The 27,215-nt window shown below is 41.1% G+C and overlaps 1 protein-coding gene and 1 long non-coding RNA gene across 7 annotated transcripts; one reads left to right on the top strand and one right to left on the bottom strand.

Annotated features, from left to right (window-relative positions):
- Positions 1–1,691: 1,691 nt before the first annotated feature.
- On the top strand, positions 1,692–22,431 carry LOC123771716 (dehydrogenase/reductase SDR family member 12). Of its 5 annotated transcripts, none has more exons than XM_069313297.1 (10): positions 1,693–1,812; positions 5,762–6,351; positions 9,501–9,583; positions 11,173–11,306; positions 12,738–12,964; positions 13,596–13,731; positions 15,107–15,223; positions 17,835–17,937; positions 18,467–19,125; positions 19,298–22,431. In XM_069313297.1, exons 2-9 carry the CDS (start codon positions 6,287–6,289, stop codon positions 19,120–19,122), a joined length of 1,521 nt encoding a protein of 506 aa, XP_069169398.1. In that variant the 5' UTR covers positions 1,693–1,812; positions 5,762–6,286; the 3' UTR covers positions 19,123–19,125; positions 19,298–22,431. The 5 variants fall into 5 exon arrangements, with proteins under 5 accessions (XP_069169400.1, XP_069169398.1, XP_045620376.2 ...); XM_045764420.2 differs by having other exon boundaries at positions 1,746–1,907; XM_069313296.1 differs by lacking the exon at positions 1,693–1,812 and adding an exon at positions 5,139–5,288.
- On the bottom strand, positions 14,152–27,002 carry LOC123771720 (uncharacterized). 2 transcript variants are annotated; one of them, XR_011224690.1, is made up of 6 exons: positions 26,713–27,002; positions 24,216–25,540; positions 18,687–18,985; positions 15,098–15,271; positions 14,884–14,955; positions 14,152–14,604 (listed from the first exon to the last, which is right to left on the bottom strand). It is a non-coding gene; the product is annotated as an uncharacterized lncRNA (long non-coding RNA). The 2 variants fall into 2 exon arrangements; XR_011224691.1 differs by having other exon boundaries at positions 15,241–15,271; positions 26,713–27,001.
- Positions 27,003–27,215: the final 213 nt, after the last annotated feature.

The following is a 27,215-nucleotide window of genomic DNA, read 5'->3' as shown; positions in this document are numbered from 1 at the left end:
AGGCACCAAGTCTTTCAGAAGTAATGGGGACAAAACTGTAGTGGTGATCCCGTTCTCTGTACTTAAGGGACTTGGCTGATTCGCTGCGAGTGGCAGCGCCACCCGGATGTGCAACACTGACAGCAATGTAGGTGTTAGTCAGGGTTGACACACGTGTAGTTCCATACAACTGCTTGCCATTCTTCCAGGGGTTCACTGTGATACCATCTGGGCGACCAATAAGAGCAGCAGAGTTACGGGGTGTTAGGTAATAAGGCTATTATCTCAGCTGGGCATCCAGCTGTGGTGAGGCTCCTATTGATGATGATAACTTCACTATGCCTCAAGTGCCATCCCCCTGTGCTTTGGCCGAGTAGGTCATGGTGTCCGTACCTGTCGACCACAATCTTGCCACAAATACATCTATACTTGGTGTGGAATGGGGCAGCAAGGTGGATGGCCACAGCAATTCGGAGAGTGTGTGGTGTGCCAGTTGCTAACAGAAAGTCCCCTGCATGTGAGGTGAGCAATGTTGTGTGTTTTATATATATATATATATATATATATATATATATATATATATATATATATATATATATATATATATATATAATATATATATATATATAATATATATATATATATATATATATATATATATATATATATATATAATATATATATATATATAATATATATATATATATATATATATATATATATATATATATATATATATATATATATATATATATATATATATATATATATATATAATGCATGTATGTATACATACACGAGTGCTATGCAGCATTAGATTATAGATACCCATCTACTGTACTCAACTAGTTGTGCTTGTGGGGCTTGAGCTTCGACTCTGGTCTCGCCGCTGAACTGCCAATCAACCGCTGGACAGGTTTCTGAGCCTACTGGGCTCTATTATACCTCCATTTTAAACTATGTGTGTGGATTCTTCCACCACATCACTTCCTAGTGCATTTCATTTGATAGCTACTCTTAACAAGATGTAGAAATCCATTTGAAGATCCGTACAAACACTCCCGGGCAAGCTAACAAAGGTCAAGAACAATAAAACCAGTTCTACAACTTTTCCTTCACATACAATCTCCATCATCTTGACAAAACACACACACACACACACACAAAAGAGAGAGAGAGACAGGGTGCGGCTTGTTGTATTGGGTAATGGTAGGGGGGGCGGGGGAGAGGGAGGGAGGGAATTATCAGGGGGAAAGCACCAAGCCATTAGACTATATAGCACTTGGAACGGGTCAGGATGAGGATTTGGGATGGGACTAAAGGGGGGGGGGAGAAGTGGTGCCCAACCACTTGGACTGTCGGGAATTGAACGCCGACCTGCATGAAGCGAGACCGTCGCTCTACCGACCAGCCCAAGTGGTTGGGGGGGGGGAGAGATGTCCAAAACTGAGCCTAGTACAGTGATGTCATCTTTGAATGTGGTTTTAGTTTAAATTAATTATTATTCACTCGGGCCATACCCACCGTGTAGGTGACAATGGGAAAGTACGTCAAGATTACAGACAGTTACAGTCAGTTCAGGTAGATCTATTGATATAAAATACATGCCAAGACAGTCAAGTAACAATGATATATCTACCCTCCGGAATTACAGTGAAGGCACATAGTAATGAGTGAAGGTTTTGTGGGTGACAGGACTGGGGGCGGGGGGCAGCAGGTGGGTGTAGGGGGGCGTCCCACCGTGGGGGGCGAGGGGGGCTGGGTGCACCAGTCAGGTGGTGAGTGTAGTAGTGAGCGGACCGCTGGTGACTCCTCCTCCCTCACCCGTCCAAGGTAACTGGTGATAAAGGAGACCCGGAGAGTGCAGTGCGCGGATATTAGTGAACAGGAGGGAAGAAACCTCCAAGACGCGCGTGTGTGTGTGACAGGTGGGTGTTCACGGCAAAAAGTTTAAGGCGCATATTACAGGCTGGTGCGGTGGCTCGTTAGTATTCGTGTGTGTGCAGGAGCCGCCACCTGTGCTGCCACCACACACATGACTGCTACACGACTGCACACACCACTCGCACAACTGCCTCAGCGTCACCGAGAAACAGGGGAAGAGCCAAGAGCACCCCTGCGGGACCCCGCTGGCCCCTGCAGGTCATGGCTGGAGCGGTGACGTAGCTCCCTCTATCACCCTCCATTTGACTTTTAAATAGATGATCATCCCAGGTGACGTGGCTGGCTAGGATAGAAGGTGACAAATACAATTCCATGTATGAACACCGCGGCCATGTAAAGAGGTGTGATTAATTAATTAACGAAGCCATTTGACAACACTCTCTATTTACCAAGAAGGTGTCCTATATGTAAAGCTTTCGTAACTGTGTAAGCGCGCGTCTGTATAATATATAAAGGAATTAGTAGAGTTGGAAGCTTTAATTAATATGGATTAGTTATTAAGTATGTTAGGGTTGTGTAACTATGATAAAGCAGATGAACATAATGTGGCTTGCACAATAAGCTTTGTAATGTTAACATTACAAATGAAGCAGATAATGAGGTGTGTGCTGCAACAATGCCAATTAAAGGAGTTGAACTAGCACCCTCGGTACTTACAATCACTCGCCTTAAAATCACATGACCACGATATACTCTTAAGTAATCTCTTCTTGAGGTTATCTTGAGATAATTTTGGGGCTTAACGTCCCCGCGGCCCGGTCCTCGACCAGGCCTCCTTTTTTATTACACACCCAAAGGAAGCAGCCCGTATCAGCTGTCTAACTCCCAGGTACTTATTTACTGCTAGATGAACAGGTGCATCAGAGTGAAAGAAACTGCCCATTTTGTTTCCGCCTCCACCGGAGATCGAACCGGAACCGCAGGACTACGAATTTGAAGCGCTGTCCACTCAGCTGTCAGGCCCCTGTAATGTAAGCTGGGCTTCAACTGAATCCACAAGGGGTCCTGTGGACTGTTTGGGAGTACCCAGGGTGCAGGTTCGAATCCTTATGGCTAAAACTGATTTTCTCACTGATGCATCCCATGAATGAGATTTCCTTGTATATTATTATTATTTTATTGTTTATGTCCCCCTAGAGAAGAACTATATATTTTTTCTCATTAATATGAGTCTCGCGTGCCAATATTCTGCTCCAGTACCTTCATGTTCCACTCCTGTACCCAGCAGGAAGCGGGCGCGCTCGATTGAGAAGTGCGCCCACAGGTGGTGTGCACTCAAGGTGCGTGCGTTAGTGCGTCGCTGAGAACCACCAATAACCTTACACATCGTCTCGAGTAGAAATTTTAAGTTCTATAAATAGTTCGATGAAGTCTGTAATCTTAATTCAAGGTGTAGCAAAAATTATGAGTCATAATTGCCGTGGCGGGCGGGCAAGTCGTCGGCGTTTGCCGTGGCGGCCGAGTTACCTGAGGTAATATTGCTTAAGATTCAGCTACTGGGAACAAAACGTTCTAAGTAGCACGGGCTATGGTGAGCCCGTAGTGGACTTACCTGGCACAGGAGCGGGGGCCCAGAGGTAATAGATCGTGATGGTATTAAAGGAATTGAGTGCTTCTCGAGGTGGTTTCTCGCCAACTCTCGCAATATCATCCAATCTCAGCTTCAAATGAAGCTGAGATTTGTAATGATAGGTAATGGATAGGTAATGATTGATAAATAACATGCTGGATATAATTTTTATATTATAAATATTGGGGCTTAAATAAAAGTGAAAGGCTGGATTTGGGGGTAGAGGGTGGGACAGTAATGATGTCATTAAAACTAACCTCTAAGGTCCGCCACAAAAAATGCACACATGCACGTCTGCACATGAACGTATGCGCTTGTACGTATGCACATGCACGTGTGCGCTTGCACGTATGTGCTTGTACGTATGCACATGCATGCATGCACAAGCGCACGTACGCACAAGCGCACATGCACAAGCACAGATGCACAAGCACAGATGCACAAGCGCTGATGCACAATCACACATGCACAAGCACAGATGCACAAGCGCAGATGCACAATCACACATGCACAATCGCACATGCACAAGCACACAGCTATGAGGAAAGGCTAAAGAAGCTGAACCTCACATCCCTGGAAAACAGAAGAGTAAGGAGAGACATGATAACCTTACAAAATGATACATGATAATACCGACAAAATTCTCAGGGGAATTGACAGGGTGGACAAAGACAAACTCTTCAGCACGGGTGGGACACGAACTAGGGGACACAGGTGGAAACTTATTACACAGATGAGCCACAGAGACGTTAGAAAGAATTTTGTTCAGTGTCAGAGTAGTTAATAAATGGAATGCATTAAGTAGTGTTGTGGTGGAGGCTGACTCCATACACAGTTTCAAATGGAGATATGATAGAGCCCAGTAGGCTCAGGAATCTGTACACCAGTTGATTGACGGTTGAGAGGCGGGACCAAAGAGCCGGAGCTCAACCCCCGCAAGCACAATTAGGTGAGTACACATGCACAAACGCACATGCACAAGCGCACACATGCACAAGCGCACATGCACAAGCGCACATGCACAAGCGCACATGCACAAGCGCACATGCACAAGCGCGCGCGCACACACACACACAAGTGTTCAAAGGCAATCTGTGGACCACGCGACCTGACTCACAGCCCGGGTTGAGCAGCCTGGCACGGCCACACATTTAAGACAGTTTCCGGCCCAGCTCTTTACAAAAGATACATTTTTTAATTATAAAATATAGGAGGAACATTGAGGACTAAAATGGTTATGTATATGGGGACAAATTACTAGTGTGAGCTCTTCCCCAAGGATCAGTACTGGCCACAGTTTTGTTTCTCAGTATGTCTATAATTAAAATTGACATGCAGGCTTATAGGAATTGGAAAGGGATTTAAATAGAGGGCTGTAGGAAGTCAATGGACGGGATCCAGAAACTGCAGCTGAAATACAGCGTCCTAATACAAATTAGTATTTTAAATAAATAATACCGCGTTATAATTTACTAGTGTGATGCAAGCATACAACCCCTCATCCCTCCCCCTGCATCATGTAACTTATACCACCTGCATCGTGCAAAACCTACCCTCCCCCCACCCCCACCTGTATCGCGACTGTACATACAGCAATACGAAGGGCTTCCCTGGCGCTCCCCAGCTGTGTGAGGTGTTATCACCTTATCTGTGCTCGAGGTTCACTCTTTCTTCCTGCCTACCTTATCGGCACCCAGATCTACCTCACAACTGTGTCTCCGCTGCCATCACAACTACCTTCCACCTCGCCCGTCTCACCCCCCACCTAAGTTACCCCAACAACTCCCACATCCACGTATGTACTTTAGTCTTGCAGGCGATGAGTCACAGTAACGTGGCTAAAGTATGTTGACCAGACCACACACTAGAAGGTGAAGGGACGACGACGTTTCGGTCCGTCCTGGACCATTCTCAAGTCGATTGTGGACATTCTCACAATCGACTTGAGAATGGTCCAGGACGGACCGAAACGTCGTCGTCCCTTCACCTTCTAGTGTGTGGTCTGGTCAAAATACTTTAGTCTTGTATTAAGACAAAAGTCTTGTATTCTATGCAAGGTCAGACTACTGACTTCCCAGGATGCCACTCCCCTTCTGCTCCCCAATTCCCGGATACCCATTTACTGCCAGGTGAACAAGTGAAAGGAAACTTATCTAACCATTTCTGTCCCCGGGAATCGAACTTGGGATCACCAATTGTGAATAGAGATCAAAGTCAACTGTACTAAGAGACCCTAATAAATAGCTAATTAAGATTTCTTTCTTCCAGGAAACGTCATCGTAATAAGAAGTGGATATAATACCAACAATGGACTATAATTTATCATCAAAGCAAAGACAGGAACACAGCGTGTGAAGGACACCTATATGAAGGATTGTGTACATGTGTGTATGTGAATGTGTGTCAGTGTAAAGCTGGAAAAGTTGGAATGACATTAGGAAAAGTAGTGTGAGAGAGTACTCGTTAGTGACACCCAGGACGAAGTGTGACAGACACTAACAATAGAGAACTCGCCTTACAAAAAATACAGAATCCCAGCATCCCAACGGGAAAGAATAGTATACCAGGACTCCTTTACATCCCAATGGGAAGACCAGAACAAAAGGCCTCGCCTTCATACTAACAAGGGAAACTAGGACAACTGTATCCATCAGCATCCCAACTGGAGAGAGAGCTGTATAACAGAAGCCCCAGCATCCCACCTGGGGAGATTGGGACAACACAACCCTTGCATCCCAATAAGGGAAAACCAAGAAAACTTGAGGTCGCAAGAAAGCAAGAGTGGTGCCGAGAATGTCTACCACTTCCTGGTACAGGCGCTCCATATGGAACTACAAGGGCAGCAGAGAGTACACAAAGTGAGTCCCTTATTACTTACGTTCTTCACCTGTGCTGTTCTTTCTTGCTACGTTCATCATCATTCTCTCTTGTTACGTTCATCATCATTCTCTCTTGTTACGTTCATCATCATTCTCTCTTGCTACATTCATCACCATTCTCTCTTGCTACATTCATCACCATTCTCTCTTGCTACATTCATCACCATTCTCTCTTGCTACATTCATCACCATTCTCTCTTGCTACATTCATCACCATTCTCTCTTGCTACACAGTGTTGCCCGAAACGCTGTGCTTATTAGTGGCTTCAGGCATTGTATGTACTAGCTATATCTATTAATCCGACATTGTAACTCATTTTCAATGTATGTACCTTTACCTGAATAGACATCTTATATTATTCATCACCATTCTCTCTTGCTACAAACACTAGTGGCCTCAACGAGGACAGGAAGCCGACGGCTTGTCAAAGGTCCCCCCCCCATTTGCCTTAATAATCTTTTCCAGCTGTACTTTAAAGTTAACGAGTTTTGGCATTTACGACCAGAACTCTCTCCAGGCCTGGTCGACGACTGGGCCGTGGGGTCGCCGAGCCCCGAAATCATCTCTGAAGGTAACCGGCTTCACGGTTAGGCTGTTCCATGGTCTTATAACCCAATGGGTGAAAAAGCTTCTTCTGTTCTTAGTCCTACGTTGTGACTTGTTGAGTCTTCGAACCGTTGCTCCTGTTTGTGTTACATCTGACCTTTTGAAGAAATTTTTCGGATAAACATCCTCCAAATTGTTCAGTACTTTAAAAGTTTTAAGATCTGCCCTGTCATGACTTATTTGTGGAGCGAGTATAAGTTTACTCGCTACATTTGCAATGTTAGTAGCCTCGTGGCCCTTGTACGCGAGTTGACTTGAGTCTGGAATGATTTTTGTTGCCCAGTGTTGCACTTTCTCCAGAGCAGCTATGTCCTTCTGAAGATGAGATCTTCATGCTTGGATGCAGCAATCTAAATTGGGGCGCACCAGAGATTTTTTTTTTTGAGATATATACAAGAGTTGTTACATTCTTGTACAGCCACTAGTACGCGTAGCGTTTCGGGCAGGTCCCTGGAATACGATCCCCTGCCGCGAAGAATCGTTGTTACAACCAAGTACACATTTTACTGTTGAGTTAAACAGAGGCTACAGTTAAGGATTTGCGCCCAGTAAATCCTCCCCGGTCAGGATTTATACCATTGATTCACTACCTTCTTTTCCTTAAAGTCAGAGGTACGCTTGATTGTTCCAAGTGTTTGGTTAGTGTTTTTACTGCTGTTTTCACTCTTGCTACATTCATCGCCATTCTCTCTTGCTACATTCATCACCATTCTCTACATTTATCGCCATTCTCTCTCTCTCTCTACATTCATCGCCATTCTCTTTTGCTACATTCACCACTATTTGCCTAATCAGAAAGTTACATATGGTTACTATTTTATTTAATACATTACTACATATACTGTAGTTACTAGAGGAGAAATGACTGGTTTTGTTGATAATTTTCTTGTTCTGGCCTGACACTAGCATTAACCTGTACAGTACTTGCAATCCTTGAGCTTTAGCACCCTACCTCTCACTTCATTCCATTGTTCTATCTCAGAACTTTGGGTTCTTTTATCACTTTGTGGTACAGTGCATTAAGACTGTGTACGGAGCTGTCTACACAACATACTGTGTAGTTAATTCTATATTGGTGTTACTGCAGATCTTAAGAATTTATTTCTAATTAGATCTATAAATTGCTCATTTGGCTACTTAATTTAGTTTCCTCCCATCCCTTGATTTATGTCCCTCTTGTATGAAATAGCAAATCCTCTTATACCTTCTGTTGGTGCTACATAGCCTTCCCGGTTTGGTGCCTTCTATTGATAATTACTTACTTATACCTTCTGTATTATCTCTGCCATATATCTTCTCCTTGAGTGAGGCAAGGTTTATTTATCATGTTCTCATAATTCATGCCTCTCCATTCTGAGGGACTTGCATATGCAGTTGATGTTATCCAGTTTGTGGTGTCTCAGATGATGAGTTTGGTGAGGTGTCTACTCCCAGGTCTTTTTCCCAATTAGTTCCTATTGTCTTTGACCTCCTGCCCCAGTGCCCTTTCTCAGTTGCCATGTAGGGAATTGTCCTTGGTTGTGTGTGTTGACTCTTGTGATGCGTCCATCATTGCAACTCTCTGCCTTCTCTTCGTCTCTTTCTTAGGTATCCCTTATCCACTGTAGTACCTTCCCAGTCTCCAGTATATTTCTCAACTTGTGGACTAATCTCATGTCAGAATGTTTTCACTTTTTGATATGTAAAACTACTTCAAATTTTATACTTAAGTAAAAGCTAATGAACCTAGGCAGCCATCTAACCTTTAGGGGGTAATGCTTATATAACAATACAAATAATTTGTATTTATATAACATACATTAGAGACAAGATACAGTGGGGTATTTGTAGATACACAATGTATATTATGTAAAGTCATTAATGCACAGATTCTATTATAGTGCTGTGTTCATGTCAGGATTGATGTGTGTTAAACATGGACATAGATTGGGGGTAGTGTCAATGGCCTGTTCTATACTGTATTTGCATATGTACTAATACTGTATGTATATACTGTATTCTAAAAAAAAAAAAATAGATGAAACCTTTTCTCATCATCTATAGACTGCAAATGAGGTTATGGTAACAACAGCCTTGGTCAAAGCCACATAGCAGCTTCTTGTTGTTGGAGGAAATTAGCACTCCAACACAATAACTTTCTTTTCCGGTTACCTTTGACCCAGGACTTATTGCTATTGTTTAAGTGTGTACTTACTTCAAAATGTCTGTAAGGTTGGACATTAACTCTTATGTCCCACTTCTTGAGCTAATAGTTAATACGTATTGGGACTTCTGATTATTCAACACAACAGATTATTCGTTGTCTCAATCCTGAGGCATCCAAAAAACAAGTGGTTTTCTGTATTTTTAATCTTGCTACTACTGTACAGTACTCTTCCTGTTGTGATACATATGTTCCACTTGCCATTTATTTGCTGCCCTTTTGTTTTTAGCTCCTGTTTTCCATTCTCACTCTCTCTCTCTCTGTGCTTCACTAAAATAAATGGATTAAACAAAGCAAGTGTGTGCGCTTCTTCTGCAGGAGTGGTTATGAATATAGCCGCACAAAGTTTGTGGAGGAGGACCTTGACATTGACTGCTCGGACCGTCATTATGTCATCACAGGTCAGTGACTCTCTTTAAAGTGTAACCTCAATAGTCTACACAAATATAGTACTGTATGTCTTTCTTGATGTATGACCATATCCCTTAATTGTGACTTTATCCCATCAACTGTGATCTTACTCCTTCATAAGTGATACTCGCCTAGTTATGCGGGGGTTGAGCTCTGGCTCTGTGGTCCCACCTCTCAACTGTCAGTTAACTGGTGTACAGATTCCTGGGCCTACTGGGCTCTTTCATATCTACATTTGAAACGTGTATGGAGTCTGCCACCACCACATCACTGCCTAATGCATTCTATCTGCTGACTACTGACACTGTAACAGTTTTTTTTAACGTTCCTGTGGCGCATTTGGGAACTCTGTATCCACCCGTGTCCCTTTGTTCACGTACTACCCGTATTAAACAGTTTATCTTTATCTTTACCCTGTCAATTCCTCTTGAGAATTTTGTAGGTATTGATCATGTCTTCCCTAACTCTTCTGTATTCCAGTGTTGTGAGGTTCAGTTCCAGTAATCTTTCCTTATATGTACAGTAGCTCATTCCTCTCAGCTCGGGGACTAGCCTGGTGGCATACCTCTGAACCTTTTCTAACTTTGTTTTGTGTTTGACTAGATGTGGACTCCATGCTGGAGCTACATATTGCAGTATTGGTCTGACATACGAGGTAAACACGGTTCTGAATGATTCTTTACACAAGTTTCTGAAGGCAGTTCTTATATTCGCCAGCCTTGCATATGTTTCGCTGATGTTTTCCTTTTGATGTGGGCTTCAGGGGACAGGTCTGGTGTGATATCAACCCCAGATCTTTCTCTCGTCCTGACTCCTGTAGGATTTCCTCTTCCAACTTGTAGCTTGTGTTTGGCCACCTGCTCCCTACACCTATCTTCATCATTTTGCACTTGATATTTTAACATATAATGTGCATTCCTTACACATGTTCCATTTTAACCCCCATAAGCTTAAATATCAGTTAATTACTGTAGTTTTATTGAGATATATTCTTTTATGAGAGACAATCTACAGACTATGCATCACAGTCACCTTTGGGGTGCCCTATTATACTGTATGTGGACTACAGTGTATTGGCTAAAACCATTGTCTATCATATCTACCAAAAAGAGCATATGGGGCATACTCAATGTGACCTAATAACTTAAGCTTATCATGACAGAATCAGTGACAGCTCTAAGGACCTTCCTTGTACCCAATATACATGTCTGAAGGTGATATGCAATGGTGTTCTCTAGATGTTGCATGTACATTAATAAAATACAAAATTAAACTATAAGGTACAGTATTATCTATGACTGGGAATTCCTAAGTCGGTGATAATACTGGTTACCTCATTTTAGGTCTACTAAAGCAGTGTTATAGATTACATAAAATCAATTCGAGGCTAAAAATATTAAGATTTATTCGGTTCAATATTATTTTATTCTAAGTCTTTTTGGCATAATTTGTGTTTAGAAAATTTTAGAAAGCATAAAATTCCTAAATTAAATATAATGTCTTCATTTGTTATTGCTACCAAGTCTCTCTGCATGGACCTTTAATTGTACCTCAACAGTGTTACCTTGTTCACACACAGGATGCAACAGTGGGATTGGCTACGAGATAGCTTTGGCTGTGGCCAAGAGGGGCGGCATCCTCCACATGGTGTGTCGCAATGAAGACTCTGCTAAGGCAGCACGTTCAGATATCATCACTACCACCGGCAATGATGTATGGATGAATTATTGATTTTGTAATGTTATACATTCTGAATTCTTTCTTATGCTCTCATTTCCATTAAGTGCATTTGCTGTATGTCACTTTCCTGTTTCTGGGTTGGCCACCTTGGCAGCTCTTCTAAGCTTAAGTGCTTTTGCCACTAAGTTCAGGTTGAACCAAGGTTCTGAGACTTAGTCCCCCTACAACCACCACCAGAAGCAGATTCTCTCAACATGGTGAGAGTAAAATTGGGCTCAGAGATAGATTTAAAACTGAAAGCTAACTAGAAAAGCCACACTAAACAAAATAAACCACTGCTTGAAAGAATAATAATTAAACAATGAAAAAAAGCAAATAGGGTTGTTCACCCATTGACAGCTAGTATCTTCAACCACCAGGTGACAGACCAGACTGGGGCTACTGAGGGGGCCAACATTGATATAAACTGTGGAGTGAAATTAAACACCAATTTCTGGTTAGCCAATCGGTAACTCCATGTTACCATCCTGTCGTTTCTTCACTGAGGTTTTGGGATTTTGGCCTTAAGTGAGGCAGGTGTGGATCTGGACCCAGGGTGATCTTGGCTGTCACCTTGTGGTGACCAATTGAGTTTTCATTTTCTTAATTCAATTTCTTTCAAGCAGTGGTTTGTTTTGTTTAGTCTATAGTTTTGGTCAGTTTTCCTCACTTGTGTGGTCAATCTCTGATGTTCATTATCCTCTCAGCTCATTAAGAGAGCAAAATTCTGATCCTGGTTCTTGGTAGGCTCGTGCAAGTCCCAAAAAAGCCTAGTACAATCTGGAGGCTCAGTGGCATCTGCACTTAAGATTGGGATAACTACAGTGGATAGAAAGTTTTTCCAGGTGATCGATAACACAATGAGGTGGCACAGGTGAAAGTTGGAAACAGATGAGCCAGAGAAGTGTAAAGAAATACAGTACTCATATCTAATGAGTGGTAAACAAGTGAAATGTGCTTGAACCAGAAGTTGTGTAAGCAACTACAATATACAGCATCAACATCATAAGCAACTACAACTATACAGCATCAATATCATAAGCAACTACAACTATACAGCATCAACATCATAAGCAACTACAACTGTACAGCATCAACATCATAAGCAACTACAACTGTACAGCATCAACATCATAAGCAACTACAACTATACAGCATCAACATCATAAGCAACTACAACTGTAAGCAACTACAATATACAGCATCAACATCACATACAACATGCTGGAACATAGGGCAGTACAATAACAGTGAAAAAGGGCTCTAGAGGTGGTTCTTACTGTACATACAGTATTGTACACACACAGTTAATCAACCACACCATAAACACCCCACCACCCAGACCAGTACAATTACCACACCCACCAGCATCCCTACAACAGCTACATCATACTTGCCAGCGCTAACTCGATCTTCTTTTCACAGAAAATCTACCTTCACCTGGTGGACTTGGCACGGCCGAAGGCAGTAACAGAATGGGCTGCTAAGTTTGCAGTGCAGCAGGAGCACATTCATGTGCTTGTCAACAATGCAGGTTGCCTTCTGCACGAGCGACGGTTTGATGAAGATGGCTGTGAGATTGATGTTAATTTTGCTGTGAACACCCTTGCCCCCTACATCTTGACAATTACCCTCCTGCCTGTTCTCCAGAGGTGCTTATGCTAGCTATCTTTCATTGTTATGTGTGTAAGATACAAGAAGGACAATAATATCAGGTATCCAGCTGTCCGTTTCTTGTTTTGCATGTCTTTTCATCACAATTGCATCTATCCTTGCTTCAATTTAAAGTGTTCTCTCTTTCCCTCAGTGCTAATGAACCAATTAATTAAAGCACTAGTGCAAAATATAGTTCAGTACATCAGAAATGGAGAAGAGAGAAATTGATTATCTTTCCATGTCTTAGTAAGGTAAACAGCATGAAAGACAGACTTATTTAGTGTGTCGCAGATGTAGAACTCGATGTTTAACAGAAGTTTGTGCTATTTCATAGTTTGCTTTATGATACTGGCTATCCAAGTAATGTATCCTTGAGCACCACTGATACACATTGTATAGGTCATGAGGAGCCAGTGCTCATACCCTGCTAACAAGAAGTACACACATGCACAGTGTATATGGTATATATGATAAGTGTACAGTATCAAAAGACACATCTGTATTCACTTTGGGTACACTGATAAACACATGCTCCTGACACAGAAGAATGAATTGCCCCTTTTGTTTGGCAATACTGAACTATAAATTGATTACCACATTATGCTAAAGACATTATTTGTTTGGTAGGAACGAGGATGCACGTGTAATCAATATTTCCTCGGCTGGGATGCTGTGCGTGCGACTGGAGCCTGATGACCTCATGCACAGTGGTATTGATCCTTACGATGGTCTCCTTGTCTACTCTCAAAACAAACGTCAACAGGTAATATCACTGTTTGTAATAGTGTCCATTTATAATTTATGGAGTTGTGCTGTGACAGTTTGGTACCCATAAATGTAAATCGTTTTTAGTTGGGGACATGAAACGAAGCCCATTTGACTTGCTGAGGTTCCTATAGTTAAAAGGCAAAGCTGTCCTTGTGCTCATCCAACCAGTTACTATCCAGACATAAAGGTGTTTAGCCACCTAACTAATGTATTATCAACTGTGCCATGTCATTTTGTCTCCCCCCCCCCCCCCCCCTACCATACCTCCTCTCTATATTTCTATGTATTGTGACGAGAAAAATAGATGGTATCACAGTCTCTCTAGGCAGATGGAATGCCAGTCACGTAAGAAAAAAAAAATTAGACTGTGTAATCTTCACCGTGTGACAGCTGTAGGATAAGGCACAAGAGAGAAAACATTTAAAATAGTTTACTTAACATGAAAATATAAATAATATCCAAAATTTGGCTATATTCTAAGTATACAAAATGAACAAGATAAACAGACAATCAAATTTGTTACATTAATGTGCAATTAAAATATGGTGCAGTAATACTGTGAGCCAGACTGAATAACTCGTTACCATGTCAAGATATGTCAACAGGTCTACTTAGTAGAGCACTCGGGAGTAATCTGAATTGTAGTGGGCTAGGTATCCCTATATATATATATATATATATACACAACTGCAGCCGTGCAGGTGGTACTGGTAGCTTCTTTAACTATGAACCGGCTCGTTAACTGCTTGTTTCGGCCGGTGGCGTGAGCTCCCAGGTGAGGTGACGGGCTGTGGTGAAGGGGGGAGACTGGAGGTACTGTCTAGACGTCTGGAAGTAGTTGTAGTTGTTGTTCTTGTGGCTGCAGTACCTGAATATATAGATGTGGTATGATAGAATAGGTGATGATGGAGCAGGCCGAATCTCTTTCTAGAGATTTTACCATGACAGTATTCTCTGACAAAAATGGAAACTGATTAGCCAAACTTTGTGATAGCTGAAAGCATACGTTAAAAAGGTGCTTGCATACAATTTTATAGTTTATTATTTAAATCCAGCATGAAGGCCTCTTAATGGCCATCTTTCCTACACTTAAAGCAGACTGGGATTGAGAGTTTGAGATCACTGTAGTTTACACAACTTCACTCACATTGTAGATAATGACAGTAGTCACACTCCTTCTTTACTACCACACTTTGATCTCAAGGCATGTAACACAAATCTATAAAAAAGAAAATATTTGAAATTTAAATTTCTAATAAGTAATTATATGTAATTTACAGCAAGTTTAACTTATAAATGAAATTTAATTCCTGAATTTTGTGTGTAGATATAATAATTTTAATTTGTTTTGATTATTATACTTCGTGCAGGTGGTGATGTCGCTGTGGTTTGCTCAGAGGTATGATAAGGTGCATTTTTCTTGCATGCACCCGGGCTGGGTAGACACTCCTGGTGTGCGAAACTCTCTACCGCAGTTCTACGAAGAGGTAAAAACAAGTCTTACCTCTGTTTATTCTGTGAGACAGTCAGGTGATCTGGAATTATAAAAGTTTTTGAGACATTAACAGCAGTGAAGTAGAAAGTTATTTTATTTTGTGTGGCACTCTAGAAAAAACATGTAATACTAGTTCATAGTGGTGGGTTGCTCTCTTCAACTGCATTAGTAAGCAAAATTCAACCTCTTTGCCTCTGTGACTGCAAAAAAATTAGATTTGGAGTGAGTATAATGTTTACTCACTTCTGTAGCGAGTAAACATACTCACTATAGATTTCCAAGGTTTTGCAGCCACCTGGGAAAGCTCTGTACATACCTGTGGCCATTCAGGGAAACCTCTGTCATCCTGGGAATCACAGCCCCAGGTATCCACATGCACCTGGACAAATGCAGCCTCTTGATATCTAAGGTTTCTCCAGGCTGTGGTTTCCTTGGTTTCATCTCTACCATCTGCTAAGCACTTACTAAACCTACTGCACCTGATCTCATTTTGTGGCTCTGGGTGAACCGTGAGTCTGGGCATCCACAGCCACCCAGGGAATGATAAACAGTTTTTTAGAACTGTGTGCTACATGCCATAGCTCCTCTGATCTTATCTCTGCCATTAGCTCAGAGATGGGGCTAGAGGAAACAGGGCATGCAGAAGGGAAACCTAGTTGTTGAATATTCAGGACTGTGCATACCCAAGAATGCAGTCAATGGGACAAAAAGAGCGAGATCAGATGCAGTACGTTTAATGGGAGGTGAACAAATAGCAACAGAGTCATGGTTCCTGAGGTAGCAGTATACAGCCTGGGTGCAGTTACCTGGCTCCACAATTTTCCCAGGGCCATTAGCCAAGGTAAATTGCATGAGATGTAGTGCTAGGTGAGCAAATAGTACAGTTGAGATTGGGATCTCCAAATTCTTGGAGGAAATGCAGCCATAGGCAGGCAGCCTGATGAATGTTGTACACAGCAGCTTATCTTACTCTGTGCCCCAGTTCCACTTAATGGAAGATATATCTACTGCACTTTACCTCACCTTGCAGTCCTGTAGGAATTAGTCCAGGTCCCTATGACCATCTGAAGAACTACAGTGCAAGGTTACTGAGATTGCTTCTACTGGGCTGCTGTTCCCCAAACCTCGATTCTGCCATTTGCTCACTTCCTCCAAATCTTACTGCACCTGACCTCGCCTCATGGACCCAGGGAAGCCATGGTCATGGCCAAAACCATCCATGGTACGGTGACTGAAAATAAACTTGGCACTGTGACTTGGGGGGGGGGGGGGGGAGTATTTATAATGGCAGGCACTCAACTTCTCACTACTACCTCTAACTGCTGCTGCTCACTCAAAACATGTCCCTGAATATATCATCCCTTTAATAATATAATCCAGTACTCACTGTACCTTGGATGGTCACCCTCCACACACAATGGATCAGAGGATTAACTTAATTTTCACATAAAATAACACTAGAAACCTCTCACCTTCTTTCAGTGCATCAAACATACAATATCTCACATTGGGTATGTGGTGTAACCTTAGGGAAGTACAGAACCACAATGGTTTTATACTTCCCTAATGGATTATCCTCAAATGTGCAGATTTTTCCAGTGACATCTATGTACATTGTCACATGTCCTCTTGGTTGCCAATCAAGAATACAGATTCTCTACAAGATGTCCATACTCCTGCAATAAAAATAACTAATATGCTCCCACAACAAAGATAACATTTGTATAAACAGTACACACATTAGTTGGTTAGTTTATAATATATTTCTGGTGGTACCTGAAAGCCCCTTCCCTGAGCCATGCTTCATTCTATCATGAGTGCTCATAGGAGAGACACGTCCTCAAACTCCTACTGGTGATGACATCCAGGGGTCTGATGCACACATACCAAAGTCACTAAACACTTTACCTCACTGGTGCTGAGTGGGCTGAATAAAATACTGAATGGATCTAACCTCAGGTACTTAAGTCTCTTGACGTGTGAGTGCTTGCACCATGACCAAGGAGGACAATGACCTTTTGTAAGTCCGAAACTCTCCCGAGTTGCACTTGATAGGCTTGCCTGAATTCTTCATGAACTGGTAGTGATGCTTCAGGGTATCTGTAGACAGAATGGCTATTCTTGTAGTGCCACTGACTGATCTCTTCTCGTAAACTTGGCTATGGGCCTCCTTGCCTTCTGCGTCAGGTAAGTGCTGAGGAACATGAAACACAGTCTCCTTTGCCCAAATTTGATGCTGAACCAGTTACCGACTCCCATATTGACCTTGCCGCAGCTAGACACAATAAACTTTTGTCCTCGCTTAGAAAGAACCAGGGTCAAAGTAGTACTCAGACTAACCAAGGAAAAATCACTTGTATTCAAAACCTACCTAAATGTGCTCTGCTGAAAATAAACAGGTTATATGCCAGGCCAGATGCATGTATAGCATAACTATCATACTGGGGGAAGGAGGGACAAGTAACTTTAACAATGTGGAATGTAAATGGGGTATAACTTTAATTTGCAAAAAACTTGCATTGTCTTAATGTCTTGCTCTCCTAAATCAACCAGTGATGTAAACCCATTAACCCCTTGCACCATAAAATACTTACTTGGTGCAGATGAAGGCCAACCTGAGGTCACCAGCTGAAGGTGCTGACACTGCTGTCTGGCTCGCTGTCTCAAAGGCTGCCCTCAAACACCCCAGTGGACTCTTCTTCCAAGGTACAATACACCATGATTGTTAACTTATGTTGACCAGTCCACACACTAGAAGGTGAAGGAACAATGACGTTTCGGTCCGTCCTGGACCATTCTCATGTCAATTGTGACATAATTGACTTGAGAATGGTCCAGGACGGACCGAAACGTCGTCGTCATCCCTTCACCTTCTAGTGTGTGGTCTGGTAAATATTCTTTAGCCACGTTATTGTGACTCATCGCCTGCATTGTTAACTTACCTTGCTTATGTTTTGCAAATGCTGTCATAAGGCTGCTTTGTTTTTCTGGAGCAGAGCACTGCTTCCTTATAATATACAGTGCATTTTGAAATCATTCACTGCCTGTTATTCTGCCATTTTTTAATCCTAACAAAGAATAATATAATGTATTGGTTAATACATTCTTTAACTATGAATATTCATGTTAATTTTACTTTTTAAATAGGCATGATTATTTTACAAATATTTTCATATTTCCCACTTGCGAGGGGAAAATATATATTTATATAATGTTTACAACTCTCACTTTTCAGATCGAATGCCAGTCGCAACTCACCTACCTCTTGCTTGGACAAAGTCATCTATAGAGGAAGAAAACTTGCTAATGATCAACATAGAAGCACTGCGTGTGAAGGTATTAGGTACCCTAATGATGACGGCCAATGCTGGTAATCCTGATCTTGCCGAAACTAGAGAAACTTCCTTAACTGAGCCAATGGAAACTTTGGAAAAAGCTGCGGATGAGAAACTTGCCTTTAAAAATCCCTTTCCTGATGAGCCCCTTGCTGATACATCTTCAGCTAGAAAGGAAGTTCTTTTTGCCCCAGTCATTTCTGAGACATCGGTTCTTGAGGCGGCATCTCCACCTCCCAAGGCGGCATCTCCACCTCCCAAGGCGGCATCTCCACCTCCCAAGGCGGCATCTCCACCTCCCAAGGAGGCATCTTTGCCTGAAGAACCAAGAGGTCCTGCTGAGTCCAAGGATGAGCAGGTGGAGGAATCACTTGCAAAATCAGAGCTTCAGGTGAAAGAGGTATTTGTTCCTGCAGAACCTGAAATAGAGTGTGTGTTAGATGCTGTTCCATTAGAATCCTCTTCTAACACAGAGTGCACTGCCACTGTAAAAACCCAAGTTCAGGGCATTGACTTGCAGCCATCTGAGGTTGATCTAGAGAAGTCATCCACCTGAGAGGTTAGTAATTTGATTACTTAGTAAATAGTAAAGTTAGTAAATAGATTTTGTTTTATGCATGTAAAATGTCTGACTACTTACTTATTCCATCAATTTGTATCAACAGGTAACATTTGTTAAAGCAAACTGTTATAGTATCCTTGTAAACTTAACACAAAAATGCCTCTTCCAGATTCCCCAAAATGGCAGTTATAACTAAGAATTTGACTCTACCTGTTGTGAAGACTGCTAAAGTATAGTCCAGACCCAAACTTAATGAGTAAGCAGACCATAGTCTATTTTCCTTGTGCAGCTCATCAGGAAAATGATATATTAATCCACAAATACTTCTTATCCTCTTTCTGATTACAAAGGAAAGATAGTTTCTGGGGGCATTTCATTATACTTTATTCCATTAGCTTGGCTAAGAACAAAAATACTTTATTAAATATTACTTAGTATGATTGTGAAACTGGCATATAGGACGGCAGCAAATGTAGGTTATAAGATTGTAGTGTGAGAAAAACCACTTGTATGATTATGTGCTTATCCCACATAATCAGAGTTGTAGTGCTTGTGTACACTTGCACACACATTAGTAGGCCTATAATATTGACACAGTGATCCTTGTTACAGCTTGTTGGTCCTTGATGATTACCATTCAGAAATGTTAACACTTTTGTATTTATGAATTAAAAATGAGCAAATGCGATATTCTATAAAGCAAATTTAATAGACTTAACTGTACCAAAGATAAAAGATCACTAGAATTTATTGCAATTTATGTAGATATTTAGCTGTACAAATTATACCTTCCTGAAGCTCCATATGTATTATTAGCTCGAGCGAGAGCCTGCACATTACAAGCCAAGAGTTTGAACCATCTGCATCTCTTGCCAGATATTAAGAGTTCCATATGGCTCATACACACTGTATTGGATAACTGAAATTGGTACACATGTTACAAATATATAGTTTTGCCTCTATGCACATTTTTTGTTTTGATTTCTGTGGATTTACTTTACCTGTTATTTAACCTTACATTAGTAGTGGAGTGTTTAAACTTCCATCAACCAAGTAAAATACAAATGTTACTCTTCACCAGTGTGCATCACAATGACAATTTAATACAGAGAATCACATGATAGCAGAATATCAATACCTGTGTAAATCCATTAAATCATATCAATGACTATTTAATAGTAATTAAATTGCACCAATAATAATTCAATTTTGTAATTTCTTAACTACAAAATCTTAGTAATTATTTTTTAATGTATGTGCAGGGGTGATGAAACACCCAGATCACTAACATAAGAAGGGAAAACTTCACAGCACAATAATTCTAAATACTGACTCTTTACGCTGACAAATATATCACTAATATAAACATTTAAATTAACCAAAATCATTGGAAGGTGATGAGTCACTGTTCCTATACAGTGATATTATAGAAAATGAAGCACAGTACTGTAGACTGAATAAAGAAGACCATCAACCAACAGTGACTGATGTATGGTAGTATGAACTAGTAGTAGAATCTTCTATTCAGAGAGATGTACGCCATACCTACTCAGTTACTGGGGAAAACGATTACAGTAACTGTTGTGTATGTTCTGATTTGATAGATATTGCAAACAGGTAATCTACATCTAGTCCTACTCCAGTACAGTGTATTGGGTTGTTTAATGGATGCTTTAGCAATAGAAGGTATAATGAATTGACAAGGTTTTGTAAAGTGTTCAAACTACAGTATTTTCATTACCATCTTGACCAAGACTTACCGACCCCAAATTATAAAAGTAGCAATTTGTCTGGCCAGATTATACCTATAGGAGGACATTCATGAACATAATTTGAAATTAAAGGATAAAAGTTTTTCTAATGTCAGAATGCATGCCATGAGCATTACTCTTTAATGGTGGGTTACATCATTATATATTGATGTACTATTTCTTTATCAAGGCGTGATGCTTAGCCACTGACAAGAGTAGCATGTGCAAAGCCTAGTGAATATTTCATTTTGCAAGATGTTTTCAGGGCTGATAAGCTGTGATATATGTTACCCAGTAAAGTATTTACATATATACATACATATCCCTCTAATGAAGAAAATCTGTGATCGTTGGGTTGTGCTAGATGTGTACAATAATAAAGAAGCAGGCACTGACTTACCCTGTGCCTGTGTAAGTAAACCAACATCTACTCGAGATGTTGATTTCTAGAATAATATAGGCAAAAAACACCAAGGCAAGAAGAGACTAATTGTAGATAAACCTTTACAGCAAAATGTCAACAAATCCAACAGATACACAGGGCTAGTGTTCATGGAAAATGTAACAATGCTGAAACTTTTTACTTTGTTCCCTGGAGTAGTATTCGGTAGTTGCAAGATTCCATAGTCTCCTAATTTTGTTTTCCTGAGACTTGCTAACACTATTGGCCTCTACGAGGATAGGAAGCCAGCGGCTTGTCAAAGATCCCTCCATTTACCTTCATCTTTTCCAGCTGTACTTTAAAACCCAATAGTTATTTTTGGCATTAATGGCTTTGGCGGGTAGACAGTTTCATGGGTTTATAAACCTGTTGGTAAAAAAGCATCTATTCTCAGTCCTACATTGTGTCTTGTTGAGCTTGAAACCATTGCTCTTTGTTTGTATTACATATGACCTTTTGAAGAAATTTTCCGGATCAACATTCTCCAACTTGTTCAGTACTGTATTTTAAACGTTTTAATAAGATCCGCCCTGTCATACCTGGTTTGTTAGCCCTGTGGCCCTTAACTGTTCCTGATCTGCTAGTCGACTTAACTCTGGAATGAGTGTCATAAATCATGTTGTTTTCTTTGACAAGTTCAGGGATACTAAAGTTCATTATGTGCTGCCACCAAGTTCTCTTATGAAAAGCTTTGTTGCTGTTGACACTACATACATGCTATGATGAAATAATTTACAAACCTACACACTATCTACAAATAGTCTACTCTCATCTTGATGTTTGTCTTCAGTGTTGTCAGCACTTTGTGCTTCTTCAACACTATGTATTTACTATCATTACTGTGTTCTCAGCAGTGGCCACCTCTCATTTTGCCATATTACAATTATCAAGTTTGCACCTCACTCCAAACTGGTAATTATGATCCATTTTCTTTACTCTGAGGTTAAATAGTTCAGCGTTTATGTTGTTCCCAAAGCAACATGTACAGTACTTATTAAAATAGGAAGTTGTGCCATTTAACTGTTTTAATACACAGTATATACCCATTATAAAAAATGTACTTACGTATTTATGCATGTTAACATTATGAATAAAACATTAATATTTAAACTGATATTTGTGTATCCTGAAACGAGTCATTTGGGAGCATGCTGAACTTGGCTACGGTGTTTTCTTGCCTACTTGTGCTTGTCTGTAAACTAAAACATCTTTGTGACTTAAGGAATCTATTTACACAGTATTCACTACATACAGTTCTGGATAATAGTCAAGCCCCAGCAAATCATAATATCAAGCACTAATACTATGTTTACCAAAATTATTATGAGATCAGGTTTCTATTATCTTTTGCTGCTGATCTGACAGATTTATAAATGCTTGCCAACAGCTAGAACACAAATTTCCCAATAAGCAAAAATGCATTCAAGCATCGCCAAGAATAGGCCATCAACATGTTGACAGAACTGGTGTTGAAAGTGTATCAGTGGCAACATTTCAGGATTACTTCTGTTTACAAACTTGGTATATTTTTAGTACCATTATCTGATGCTGACTAAATGACCATTTTAATCAAATTGAAATTTTCAAACTCATCCATGTGTAATGTTACCTTGCTAAACACATGAAGTTCCCATTGTTGAGGCGCAAGAACCAGTTAGGCTTAGAGGTTCACCTTGATCAGGGGTTCTTAATTGTGGGTATGCATACCCTAGGGGTATGAGAACCAAATAATAGAGGTATGGGACTATCTGAACAATTTTTAAAAGTTAATTATTGACAATAAGACTACAATTATCTTGGTCTCATGATTTCATTGTATTAAATTTGGCAAAAATATCACTAGTTGTAGCTAGCTAGTGTATTTGGGATTTGCCATTTTCCTATATATAAATAATAAAATCCTTAAGATTTTCTTCCATCTGTTCTGTTTTAGTCATCCACATATAAAGTAAAATCAACCTACTGACATCTTTTGAAGTCGAACTAGTACGTACAGAACTGGTGGTAACTTCAACAGTCTGGGAGGGGCAGGTATGGGTGCATACCCTCATACCATTACATCCTCCCTTGAGGGAGTGACATGGCCATCAGGTGGTTGTTTTACATTCAGCTTACTATTATCTCAGAACTCGAGATAAGATTATTTTTATTATCTATTATTCTATGATAATAGATTATTATTTCTATATACACCTGTACTGTACTTTGAACAAAAAGTTCCAAGCAGCACGGGCTACAGTGAGCCCGTTGTACTTACATCAGGGTTTTTGTAATCTTATATAGGTTAAGAACCCCCTGACCTAGACCATCCTGGACCTTATCCAGGATGCAACCTGCATCAGTTACCTAACACTCGTGTGCCCATTTACTGCCAAGTAACATAGGAACCTTGTACATGTTAACATTTTTCATCTTATACAGGAATCTCCCACAGTACCACTGAGTTGTGAGCCAACTGCACTGACAACCACATTATAATTTGCCAGCTAATGTCAGTGACTAGAAATTCCTTAGTTGACTGTACTCCACCTGAAGGAAGAAATGTCTATAGCACATGAAACCTGTTTTTCTCCTCCAGCAACATAACCAAAAAATGTCCTGATCAGTGAAGCACTCATAATAACATTAATAGAAGCCCTCTCAATACCTCCTAAGCAGTATATGACTCATAATAATGCCATAAACACTGTGGCACTAATAAATCTTGCTTTATGTAAGTTTATGAATTGAATCAGTACTTTGCTGTATAATAAGGTTACACACCACAACATGAATGAAACAACTTGACATGCACATTCAAAACTTCACAGTACAGTATTTTACTATATAAATACTGTACTGTACTGTAAACTGTGCTGTCCTATATAACAAATATAAGGAAATAATAATCTTACCTTTGAATATCCTGATCTGAGCATCTTGAAGTTGAATGAGATGAGTTCTGAAGAGTTCTGATATGGAAGGTTCTATCACAGGCCATCAATGAATTGTTCTTTAATGGAGATAGTTACGAAGGGTTCCATCATAGACATGGATTATTCTATAACGAAGACAGATTAAGTGTTCTGTCACTGTACTTAATAATGTACACAAAGAAGGAAGAAAAGAGGAAGCAGAGGTGATGCTGGTGGTGTCACATGACTGACTCAGGGACCCATGTTGCATCCAAACTAGATTAACAATGATAAGTGTTGCTGCCTCAAGTGAGAGATGCATGTATGCATTTGATATTCAAATGTAAATGTAACATACATTAAATGCTAAAATATGTCAATTAAAATGCATTTTTTAAATGGTTACTAGTCTATCACCATAACAAGAATTGATAAACAAAATTTTATGAAACATTTCATAAATCCTAATATTCCTCTAATGAATATAATGATTTGAAGGGTCGTCTTCATGGTCTTCACGTAACGCGCATAGGTAAACAGCGCCTGAGCCTCCGCTGGGTGCTTCTCGACGTAGATAGTGGCGTAGATGTCAAGGCCATGCGCCCACTGGTCCGGCGTCAGGGGCGGCTGCTTCTTACCAGGCTGCTTTGCGTCAGGGGATGTCGCAGAGTAGGACTCGAAAGAACCTGATTCCCGCTCGTAGGCAAGCAAGTGCCCGAGGTCCACATACTTGTTTGCCCAGACCTTCTCCCGAAGGGCTTGCGGGACGTGCACGCCCAAGAGTGGGATGCTGGAGTCCGTGGTCGACCGTAGTTGCCCCGGCCAGGGGCTAGAAAAAGTGGGGGGCGCTCTCTCCTCGGGGGACTCGTCGAAGGAGGACGGACTGGAGGAGCTCGCATGTCGCCTCGACGTATGCCCCCTGGCCCTGGCCCGTGGGCGACGGTCGGTGGAGGGGGGCAGGGCGGCTGTGGCAGCCGCGGCAGGGTCGGCCTCGGAGGTCCCCATGGCCGGAAGGCTTGTGGCGTGAGAGGGCCCCCGGGCCTGCGCGATGAGCGCCTGCAGCGTCGTCCAATCGTCGGCCGACGGGTGGAGGCTGCGACGCTGTGCCACCCGCCGCTATGCCGGCAGTGGGCCTCTGGGATGTGTGGTCGCCGTCCGTATCAGAGCCGCCGAGGAGCCCCCCCGAGGAGGGGGAGGCGAAACGGGCGGGCTTCGTCCTGGCCCTGGCCGGCTGCGTCCTTGCACCACTGCGCTGTTGTCCTCGCGTCGACGCCACCCGAGCCCTCTTCCGTGTTGCAGTTGCTGCATGATCCGGCTTCTCGCCACTGTGGAAAGGTGAAAACGTAAGCAATGGGCACTGCTTTAACACTGCAAAAGTGTTATTAAGTAAATACCGGGCATAACTGAAGTTGGGCTATGTAACAAATTAATTTTAGAAAACTTAAATAAATAATAAATAACATAGTGAGGCCAAAACAGCAAGAGAGGCATGAGGCTTAAGCAGTGCTAGAAAACAGAGAATAAATAGCGGAGTAAATACAAAACAAACTGAAACTGAACAAGTAAATAGCTTAAGACCGTATGATAATATACTTATATTTAAGCTGAACAAATAAAAGATAATATATACTTGTATTTAAGCTGAACAAATAAAAGAGTAAACAGTGATAGTCATGGATAATTTGGGTAGAATAAAGCAGGACTATACAAGGTATAGGATGGTTAGGTTAAACAGTAATATCTGCATGGTATAGTTTGGATAGATTAAAACTTATGTTCATGGGATAGATTGGTTAATTAAACAGTACTTATTCATGGAATAGTTGGTCTAGATTAAAACAATAATGGTCTCAAAAGTGAAAACAAAATTATTTGCGTATCCCACGGCAATGGACACTGCCTTAACGCTGCAACAGGATTAGTAAGTAAATACAAGGCATAACTGAAAGCTGAACAAAGTAATAAATTAATTTAGGGAAACTTAAATAAATGATAACATGGCGTAGCTCACCCAAGCCGACAGACCGCTCTACGGCATGTGCCTACCCTGGAGGAGTAGAACAGAACAGTGAGAACGGGAGGGGAATATTATATTCTAATAATAGAATAAGACCGTAATATAATGTACTTGCATATAAGCTGAACAAATAAAAGAAACAGTGGTAATCATGGGAAGATTTGGTAGCTTCAAGCGGGATTAATCAAGGGATAGGATGGTAGGTTAAACAGTAATGTGCATATGGTTTGGATAGCGAAAACTGTAATGTTCAAGGGATGGAATGGTTATTAAAACAGTACTAATCAAGGGAGAATGGCTAGCCTAAAGCAATAATATTCTCGAAAGAGAACAAAAGTAGTTGAGTATCCCACAGCAATGGACACTGCATTAACGCTGCTAGAGGAATAGTAAGTAAATACAAGGCATAACTGAAAGCTGAACAATGCAATAAATTAATTTAGAAACTTAAATAAAAGATAATAACATAACATAGCCCACCCAAGCGGACAGACCGGCTGACGGCATGCGCCTGCGCTGGAGTAGGACAGGACAGGGAACCAGGAGGGAACGTGTACGTGCAGGAACAACAGGCGGCTACACCGAGTGGACGAGATGTCATGGAACAAACGGGCCGGTCTACGCCGGTCAGGCCAAACTGCTAGGGCGAACAAACTGGCTTCAACAGCCAGACAAACGACTGGGGCGAGCAAGCTGGGTTACGCCAGCCAGACAAACGACTGGGGCGAGCAAGCTGGGTTACGCCAGCCAGACAAACAACTGGGACGAACAAACTGGCTTCAACAGCCAGACAAACGACTGGGACGAACATACATATGACCTTATATGTACCATACATATGACTTTATAAGTATCAAACCTATGCCATTATAAATACCATATACATGCCATTACCAGTACTATACATATGTCATTATAAGTACCATCATGTCTTTATAACTACCATCCATATGTCATTATAAGTACCATACATATGACCTTAT

The sequence above is a fragment of the Procambarus clarkii genome, chromosome 75 (genome assembly GCF_040958095.1).
Source record: "Procambarus clarkii isolate CNS0578487 chromosome 75, FALCON_Pclarkii_2.0, whole genome shotgun sequence".
Lineage (NCBI taxonomy): Eukaryota > Metazoa > Arthropoda > Malacostraca > Decapoda > Cambaridae > Procambarus > Procambarus clarkii.
The sequence above is the reverse complement of the archived record's forward strand: the minus strand, read 5'-3'. Positions and strand labels throughout refer to the sequence as shown.